This window comes from Cryptomeria japonica, chromosome 8 (genome assembly GCF_030272615.1).
Source record: "Cryptomeria japonica chromosome 8, Sugi_1.0, whole genome shotgun sequence".
In the NCBI taxonomy this organism is placed as follows: Eukaryota; Viridiplantae; Streptophyta; class Pinopsida; order Cupressales; family Cupressaceae; genus Cryptomeria; species Cryptomeria japonica.
Window position 1 is genome coordinate 210,474,576 of NC_081412.1, and position 10,890 is coordinate 210,485,465.

The 10,890-nt window shown below is 29.6% G+C and overlaps 1 protein-coding gene across 1 annotated transcript; it reads right to left on the reverse strand.

Annotated features, from left to right (window-relative positions):
• Positions 1 to 3,465: 3,465 nt before the first annotated feature.
• Positions 3,466 to 3,963, reverse strand: LOC131857604 (calmodulin-binding protein 25-like). Its single transcript, XM_059210292.1, has one exon. It carries the CDS (start codon positions 3,961 to 3,963, stop codon positions 3,466 to 3,468), a length of 498 nt encoding a protein of 165 aa, XP_059066275.1.
• Positions 3,964 to 10,890: the final 6,927 nt, after the last annotated feature.

Below are 10,890 nucleotides of genomic sequence, written 5' to 3' on the forward strand. Positions count from 1 at the left end.
GGATCACCAAAGCATTCCACTTTTCAACCACACAATTAATATTTTACTTTATTTGTCTAGAGAAAAACCAATATTGCTTCCTTTCTTATCATATATCTTCTTCAATTTATTCTTAGTTTTATGATAATTTGGTAACATTATTCTCTCTTTTTGTGAAGTTTCTCCAATAGATAATCCATAGAAGGTAGAGAACAATCCATAATAACTTTATTAATAATAAATAATGTCATTAGAGTGTCCACAAAATGAGATATTATACTATTGAGAAAACTATTTTTAGTCTCTACATTGTCGATTTTTCTCTCTTGAGAGGCTTCTTTACCCTCCTCAACACTTTTACCAATGCTCATCATGTTTAGTGGGTATGAAAAGGTTAGTTAGAGTTTGGAACCATTTAATCTAAGTTGATTTCTATTGCCTCCTCCTTCCCATGTTGATAATTAGACTCAATAAGGACAAAAAAAGGGAGGGCCTAGATAAGGAGTTGAGAAATTATTTTGAAAGAGGCTAATTTTAGCATAAAACAATATCTAGAAGTGTGCACAATCTTTGGATTTTATTCCACAAGTGATGGGAAAGGGGAAGGAGAGACATGGAAACATAGGAAATATTCAAAAAGAAAAAGATGAAGACCTAAAATGGGAAAGATCTTATAAGGAGAATGGCGATCAGGAGAATACAGATAACTAGAAGAAATGTAAGATGTTTGTGATTTTTTTGTGGCTAATAGTTAGAAACAAAATATCTATAAATGAAGAGATTCAAAAACTTATTCACAAAATTAACATGAATAAATTAATATGCCATAAATTAACTAAAATGATATTACATGAAATGCATAAGATCTAATTAATTTTTAGATCTACAAATATTCCAAACAATGTGCTCGAAGGTCAATGCAAAGCTTTACTTCTCTTTATAGAATAAAAATGTATAATTTAATATGTCCTTGAACCCACAAAGTTATTGGTAATATAATGATTATTCTAAACTATTTACATAAGGATTTGGCATTTTAGTGTGAGGCATAGATAGTGCTTTTCATAACATGTGGTAGTTTTTCCAAGACACTTACAATATTGATAGATTTGACATTGATGAATAGTTGTTGTTAGGGGGGGAAAGATTCATGCAACCTATTATCCATTTTCATAAATTTCTTTGGATCTATAAAGCTCATGTCATAAACAAGGATGCATTTCACATGCTTCTTATCTTCTTCAAATACTATTAATTACTAAACTATTAATCAAAAAATTATTTCATTAAAATCGTAAGGGTTGAATATATGATTGAGGCGTATATGTTGAGTGCAATAATTATTGTAGGATCAACTAGAAGGATTATGTTTTATCTTTGTTATACTAAACTCCTAAAAAATATTTCTAATGCAATGAATTAGATAGGATTTTCCTATGCATGTTATCCCTTGAATGAACATATGCAATATTTTCTTGAAGGAATTATAATTATATAATTTTAAAATAATGGTGAGTGCTAGTTGTTTTTGGGAAATATTATATATGATGGTCCTTCCAACTTTATGTGGATCAACCTTCTTGTTGCGATATTTTGTTTGTGCCTAGGAAATGTTGTGCAATTTCATATAAATATGAGGTTATAATATATTCATTCTATTTGTTGATATTTTCGAAATGATCTATGAACCATTTAAATAGCCTTTATATTTCCACCACTATTAAGGCTCATTTGTGATAACAACACCCATTTTCCATTTCTACATTATTTCCTATGTTTACCTTGTTTTCAATGTCCTCATCCTCATCATGATTAACTTTTTTCTCAATTATGTGATCAAGATGCCAAACATGATACTTGATTATATTCATTTCCTTCTAATTTATGATAAACTCTTTTTCTATGACATCTATATCTATGATAATATAATGAAAATGTCCATAGAGTAGCTCAATCTAGTAAAATGAACTTCAAAATGTTTTAAATCCCTTTAAGGAATAGGAGAGAATCAAGGAAACGACAATTTCCTTTTATTTGCTATCTTCTTATTTGCACACTTTGCAATAGGTAGAAAATGAGAAGGATTGTGTAGATTCAATTTAGTTCACCTTTTATTGGTAAGTATTCTTTTTAATTTTTTGGAGAACGATTCTCAACATTATCATATAATATATTTAATTGTGATACAAGGTATCAATTAGTACAATCATATAATGTATGCAAATGTTTGCTCCAAAACAAAAAGTTAAACCAAATCCTATACATTATAGATTTAAACTTTATAAGCTATAGATTCTTGTAGATTAATTTTTAAATATTACTCAAATAACATTTAAAAGGAAGTTGAATTGCAGTACAGCCATTAGTTTTTGCAAATGAATCTTATAATTAATTTTTAATAATTAACTTTAAACATTCAAACACTTTTTCAATTAAATTTAATATAAAAATAATAATAGCATTAATTTTAATTCCACTATACTAATATCATAATAATGAATTTTTACGATCAGAAAATAATCAAATAAAATTAACCAATGTCTAGAAAATCATTCCACTTCAAAATCAAACCCCCGTCGTCATTGTCTGCCTCTACGACTTTTTACCACCAATGAAATTTTGTCGTTATGTTGTTAATAACAATAACAATAACAATAACAATAATGTATGCCAGCGACAAAACATAAATTAACCTTGTCAATGTTTGGGTTTTTTTTAATGAAAGGAGGGCCACAACCCACACAAAGCCCTTTCATACCACGCCATAGAGACCGACCTTCAGTGTATATTTAATCAAATTCAGGGCGTGGGGAGAAGAGCTGCTGACGTGTTCCACCTACTCAGATATTTAGCATTTATTTGAGATTTTATTGTTGAGAGATTTGATTTTGCAGATCTTTGATTTTTACGGCTGAATATTTGAATAGTTTTTATTGAATAACATTTTATAATTTATTAATTTTTGCTTTCGGAAAAATGGATTCGAGCAGTCACCAAATCCTTTTCTTTAAGAGATTAAATGATGATCTCAAATAAATGCATAAAAAATATTTGCTCATAAATGATGGTTCCTCAATGTCAAACATTCAAACCCATTGACCAAATCCAACCCCAAATCATTGACACGCCCATTTCGTCATCAATACACAGCTATGGTTAAAACATACACAAATTTATAAATTGTGTCCCAAATACAAGTTCAGTTTCAATTCATAGCAAAGACATGGGTCAACCAAGTTGTAACAGAGTTAATTAGGAGTAATTTTATTTCCTTCTAATTCAAATTAAACGAATCAATGGATTGATTTCCTTTTTTGGGTCTGAAACGATATAAATATACCTCAGAAAGACCGTAAGAAATTAAACATAGAACATAACAAATATCAATTTGATAGGCTCAGCATGGGATTGATGCCCATCAAAGTTGAGCATATTGCAGGGGTTCTGAACTAAGTGTATTAGTTGTAACTTGTCCCAGATTCCATCTCAATCCAAGCTAAAAAAGCTATTGTCGAAGTCTATCATAAAGTCCTCCTCATCCTTCACTGCACTTTTGTAGATTAATGAAGATTTTCCACATAAAGGTGTTCTTAAAATAGGCGAGATATCTTGAGAGAAGCAATCCATGAGTGAATCAATCCATGAGACAGTGTTACCACATAGTTTCTTAGCTATGGGTCTCACGGCTACGGGCTTAAAAGGCTTGGGCTTTTCAATTAACACTGCCTTCTTATAAGCTGAACTGTTGTTTGCCGTTGGGATTCCTGTCAATTGCTGTACAATATTTCGAAAGTTGGATTCATCTGCACTCACAAACATTGTTTGCGCGTCCATACAATCCCTTGATCGTTTTGTCATGTTGTGTTGCGTAAAAGAACACTGCTTTCGCTTTGATGTTCTCCTCCTCAACTTTTCTGTGCAAAAAGCCTGTGAAATACGATATATGTAGCACCTTCTTGAATTGAGTTTCGCATCCGATTTCATCGGAGACCAATGACTTTGACATTATCCACTGACTGAAAAGTAAACCATATATTTTTGAAAGCATAATTTGGTATGCGTGACATCATCACTTTGCTCCACCACTCCACTAATCATAAAAATAACCTCTAATTAATAGTGAATCAATATCAGTCATTCACTATGAAGATAATGCAACTCCTATATAATAATATCAAGGTGAATAAACCAAAAAAGAATTAAAAAATACATAAGCATAAGTAAATTCGGGCCAATACTGTCTTGTCGTATATGCTCAAGCCTTCATTCTGAATACCATTTAAGTCTCACTCGGGAAGAGATGCCATCTCTCTATCTGTTCCGGTCAATAACACATTGTCAGACTTCGCAAGTTTTGTGCAGAATATTAATTATTTATACCTCGAGAAAGAGACCGTTAGATTGACCAGATTTTAATGTTCCACCCAAAATATGGACTTTAACGGAGATCTTAAATTTTATCCCTCTTAGTATTAAATTGGATAGCTAAGTAACCATTATTTAAATGTTATTTCGTATAAAGGTTTGATAGAATATTTCATGATGTCTTTATCTTAAGCTTGTCTTTTTTTTTCAATAGTAAAGTTAGTTTAGAGTAGGTAAAAGTAGTGATGGAGATGGAGGGGAGAGGAAGAGGGGTAAAAATAGATAAAAGAGATAAAGAGGTTTGATAGAATATTCCACGATGTCTTTATCTTAAGCTTGTCTTTTTTTTCCAATAGTAAAGTTAGTTTAGAGTAGGTAAAAGTAGTGATGGAGATGGAGGGGAGAGGAAGAGGGGTAAAAATGGATAAAAGAGATAAAGAGGTTTGATAGAATATTCCATGATGTCTTTATCCTAAGCTTGTATTTTTTTTCCAATAGTAAAGTTAGTTTAGAGTAGGTAAAAGTACTGATGGAGATGGAGGGGAGGGAAGAGGGGTAAAAATAGATAAAAGAGATAAAGAGGTAGAGGGAAAGATAAAATAGGGAGACAGTGATAAAGAGATAGACGATGTAGACGGTCGAGAAAAAGAAAACATAAAAGCTTTTGGTATCATGATTTTTTTGATAGAAAACTTATATATTTATATGTAGAAATTTAGAATTATTATTAGCAATAAAATAATTTGAAATATATTGTCACCTTATAGATATTTGTGTAAAAAGAGATAAAGATGAACAAATAAATATTCAAAAATAATTAAGAAATATAATTTTATTATGCACATACATTATAGGATTCCTTAATTGAGTATATTTTGAATTACAATTTACGCAATTAGAATTCCTTGTGGTGTTGTAAGTTTTAAAATTAAATGGGTTACCTAGTTGTAAGTTTTGTAGTATAGCTATTCGAAGTATTAAATTCAAATTCTTTTTCAAGTTATGTAAAAAGAAGTAAATTTTTTTTTTTAATTTATTCAAATTTGTTATTATTTTAGATCACATCAATTGTTTGTCTAAATAATTAATTATAAAGTTTTATTTAAAATATGATGGTGAAACATTTATCTATTATTATGAATTATAATTTAAATTCATATATACCATAATTAATTTATTGGTATTTTTTTAAAATATCATTTTAATGATTTATTTTTATCAAGAACCACTCTAATATAATTAAAATTAAGAAAACTTCATTAATAAATTGAATACATAATTATAAAACTATTAATATTTTAATTAAAATACACAATTTATTTTCAACATTTTAAATTAGATTGACTATTTAGATTGACTAATTTGAAAAAACAAAGATATTAGAACCACAAATTACTTATGCATTTGCATTAATCTAGACATCAAACTCATAAAAGTTATAAAAGATCTTATCAGTTTGTGAAGACCAAGTAGTACGTTAAATATAATTAGACTCCTAACATTTAACCAAAAATAACTTAAAAACTTGATGTATGCCAAAAACATGACAGTACCAAACATAGTAATTACTGTCTAATTATTATTCTAACCTATCAATATGAAAAATGTTACTTTTTTCTCTTATTCGTTATCCTATTTGATAACAATAATGCTTTTCACCAGTTTCTAGAGTTAATGGCGAGAATAGTTTGTAAGGCAGTTAAAGCAAATTTATTATGAATTCTTTTTTTTTATCGAGATTTTAATCATCTTCTATGTCAAAAACATTTAAAAATTTCCTTTAGTTGTCACCTACAGAATGCAAATTTGGATAAACTAATGAGAATTTCTATTTTTTATTTTAATTGATGATTCACTGTTATTTTTTAGATAAAATAATTTAATTGATGATTAAAATACAAGTCTTATCAAACAGCTGAAATTAATAGTGAAAAGAAAAAACTTTGTCTATCATAATCTAAACAATTTTTTTTTGTATGGAGAACAAATACAAATACTGCACGTTTTCTAGTTTTCAGAATTGCAAAGCATGAAACCATTGTTTGCAAGACACAACTTGTCAATATTTATTTGGAGCAATTAAAACTCTACGGTGCATGATGTCACAGTAGGCTGGCATTTATGAAAATTTGTATTTAATTCTTAGAAAATTAAATTTTATATCTATTATAACAAATGAAACCTGGCTCCTCCAGCAAGAAAAACAAAAAGCGTGCCTGTCACTCTGAGGACTCAAAACCCTTCGAGTCTAAGAAAGTGAAAATCCAGCAAATTGACTCTGATGTGGAGATCACTGATGAAGCCAACACTCCCCACCGCTCTCGGAGACTAGCGTCCAAACCCCCTAAAAAATAGAAACCCTTAAAAGACCCCTCCTCATCCCATGATACAAAATAGAGAGACCTAATAGGGTTAATCTTGGACTTGGTTATCATTAGCCCCGTGTGGCATATTTTACTGTTTACTATGACTCTTTTAAACTCTGTTAATATGGGTAGTATGGTTAAAGTTTTTGATAGAGGAAAGTTTTAAGAGGTTGTGATTTTGCTATTTTTCTACTAACAGTTGTTTTTAATATAAAAACAAATCAAAATAAGGAAAAATATCCTTTTTGTAATTATTTAGAATAAAAATTAAGTTTGGACATTAGATTTTTTGTTAAAAAATTTTAATTCTATGTTTTGATTGGCTAAACTAATTAAAAGATTAGATTGAATGGATGCAATAGTATCCTAGGTTGGCAGGAACTAATAAGGAGATATTTATTTATGGAGTGTTAAATTATGGAATTTTATTATAAATTTTGCTTTATAATCTTTGTACCAAACATCAAAGGTTTATATTTGTCACGGTAAATAGTAATTTATTTTTAATGGACTTCAAACAGTTTGTTTAGTATTTTTGTATTTAGGTGATGTTTATGAGGTGAAACATCAATATTTTAAAAAAGAATATCCATTTCAGAAGTACTATGATGCTAACATGCATTAAGTTTTTTTGTTATCAATCTCACTTAGCTTGCTACTCAATTTGCAATTCTCAGACAGACCAATCTCTCATAAGCATGAATGGTTCACTTGGCACATAGAGATATGCCAACAAGGGTGAATCATCAATACTTGCCAATATTTCATCTATCACAATACTACTCTTATGAAAATTTACATAAGCTTAGAGTTTCACCAAAGATCAATCCCACTTAGCTTTCTACTCCATTTGTAAAATTTTGAACAAGTGTGGCATACTATGAACCATTGACTATAAATCCCCTTTACCTCCTTCAAAGAGAAGTACAAGATCTTTCTCTATTTCAACAAATAATAATTTTTTATTAGGATTCAATTATCTACTTTTGAGTAAAACTATCATTGGCCCATATTTAATGAGTAGTTGTTCACATTCAAGCTTACATCTAATGAAAATGAATGGTTCACTTTAGATTCATTGCATCTAAGTGGTTCTCACAAGGATGAATAGATAAATTTCATACAAAATTTTCATTAAAATTATTTTAACATTGTAATGTCATACAAAATTATCTCACATTTGGGCCCACCTGCCTCAGGTTCCAAGATTGCCTCTAGGAAGTTAAAAGGTCATCCCCTACCTAAGGGAAAGGCTCTTGAATTAGAGGTAAATTCGTTTGTGCATGATAACCAATCTCTCTAGTCTCCCCTGCATTCACTCAACTCTTACCCTTCTATAGATAGGGAGAATAGACCCTGTTTCCCTAACCAACTTGGCCCAAAGTTTCCCCTATGGAATTTGCACCAAGAGCTCCCTTATGATATCTTGGCTAATGCTAGAAAAAGAGGTGGATTCTTTCTGGATAATGAAGCGGGCTTTCCATGAGATCAAGAATCTCAATATAAAAGAGAGGGCTATCAATAGAAAAGTGGAAAGGTTGGGAACTGGTGGTGAGGGCTCCCATTATAGACAAGTTACCAAGGTTAATAACCTTTGGATGGAATAGGAAAATATTTCAGTTATTGAATGTCTCACTAAAATTGTTGAAGCCCTGGAAAACACAAAAAATGATTATGAGAGTAAGATTGTGGTTATGGAGATGAAAATTAAAACCATTAAAGAATCTATCCACTCCCTTATGTCCCATAGTCACAGTGTTATCAAGACCACTATTGAAAGCATGAACACCATGGTCATGACTATAGAGAAGGGATATCAAAGCAACTTAGTTGTGGAGTTGGACTTGGAGAAGGAAAAAGGAAATGATGAGTATTTGAGTCTAAGCAAGAGAATGCATGCCAATTTGAAAAGGAAACTTGATACACCCCTGTGGGAGATCCGAGGATTGAATAAAGTGGCTCAGAATGTGAATCGATTGGAGGTAGAGGTCGTCGAGACCCTAAAAACTTTGTCCCAGTTGTCTTCATCTTTTGTCAGTATTTTTGCAGGTTTTTTCATTGGTGTTGGGCTGCCTTTTTCTCTATTTTTTTAATCTTTAGGCAACATTTTGTTTAATTTTTTTTATTTTTCATGTTTTATCCTGGTGTTGACCTAATGTAGAGGGTTTTGAGTCCCTTCAAAACCTATTTTTTAACTTAATAAAAAAAATTATAATTTAATACATGATAAGGGACATTTAAAAATAGCCATACAAAGTTCCTCCAAAGTATGATAAAACTATTACATTTAGGTTATTTTTTAGTAGAAGCTAAACCTTTTCATTGACAATTACATGAAACCAACAAGAAAAATTCTTGAACAAGAACATCTATCATTGGAACATATTTGTTTATAAATTACTTATGCACATAATTACCTAAATAATGCATTATCCTAAGCAATAGATATTAATTTTAATGGAACAAGGTACAATTAAATTTTCACTCAACCATAGTGTTGATGAGGAAGTAGATTTCTGTCTTCATCTCTTCAATTATTCTTCTAAAGGAAAGGGTAAGATTTCTAATATTCCAGCTGAGTTTTAATGAGGTGGCTAAATGATATTTTAGGCTAGAGAATAATAGTAGCAAAGAGAAAAAAAAAATGAATTTTGTCAAAGAAAATATTTGTCAAGCTAGCCTCTCAAAAAGTCATAATTAAAATCTCTAGCATTGGATAATTTTATTAATACAAATAACACTATTTCTTCTATACTAATCTACTTTTTAGCCAAATCCTAGGCTTTATTTTCCACAAAACTGAAAATGTAAATCCAAAACATTAAATTTTATCACAACACAAATTAGTTATGAATAGATAATAGAGAAGAGAAAATAGAATAAAATAGAAGACATTGATTTACATGGTAAAACATTTACAATATACCAAAGAAACATCCACAAGATAAAGTATCAATATTATTATTGCTCGGGGAAAGTAATCAAATTTCTCATGAAGCTACTACCATCGTCAAACATTGAAAAAATAATAATTTTCTTTAATGAAAACATGGGTTATATCTTAAAGAAAAAATATCCCTTTTCATAAAATAAGATAAGATTATTTTATCTATTTTAATCCTTGTCGTTATCCAAGAATATCTACCTTGACAAAAAAATTTGTAATAGCTTCCCATCCCAATTCATCACATTTTGTACAAAACAAGAGAAGCTAAATTCCAACTTAGCTTCTCTAATAGAATTTTTTTTAAACATGTCTACACAAATTAATTTTGTATGGACTTTCTCAAGAGTTACTCCACCTTTGTCTATAACATATCTTATAAATTGATATTTAATTGAAATTTTCTTGGTGATACTATGATAAGCTAGTTTTTTATCCAAATAAATAACACTTTGACTATTATAAAATATAATCACATTGTCAAACAGTTTTTCCAAGCTCACTTGATAGAATTTTTAACCAAACTATATCTTTACATGCATGTGAGACAATCGTACACTCTACCTTTGTATTGAATAAAGAAACTATTCCTTAAATATTTTGACATGGACAATAAAAAGGTCCTTGTGAAAGAGTAAAGACATAACCTAAAGAAAATACCCTTTTCTTGAAATCACCTACAAAATTTAAATCAAAATAATTACAAACTAAATGAGTAAAACCACTAAGAATCACTTGTGCCTCTAAGATATGAATGCATCCATCTCACTGCTACTAAATTCTCTCTACATGGATTTTTTGTGTATCTTCAAACCTCACCAACTACATTTTAAATATCTAATCTTGTAAATACCATCACATACGTTAAACTTCCTACTACATTAGTAGATAATAATGAGATATATAATCATTTCTTCTTTATTAGTATGACATAAACTTGAATAAATCTTAAAATGGGAAGTTAAATCAATATTTATTAGTTTCAACATATTAATACAAAATTTAAGAGTCTTGTCTATGTGTTTTTTCTATGATAACCAAAGCTTACCATGTCCTTTATCTTTGTGTATTTTTAGGTGCAATTTTTTTTTGTTACTCTTAGATGCTTCATATAAAAAATCTCATCAACTAATACTTTAACTTGCTAATCTAAATCATACTTTTTATTTACAAAATCATGGCATCAACATATTTGTAGCATCATAAAATTGCGACCCTACAATTTTTCGACTGCAT

Coding starts and splice junctions, on each gene's coding strand:
- LOC131857604 (XM_059210292.1), bottom strand. CDS start 3,963: ATGAAATCGGATGCGAAACTCAATTCAAGAAGGTGCTACATATATCGT.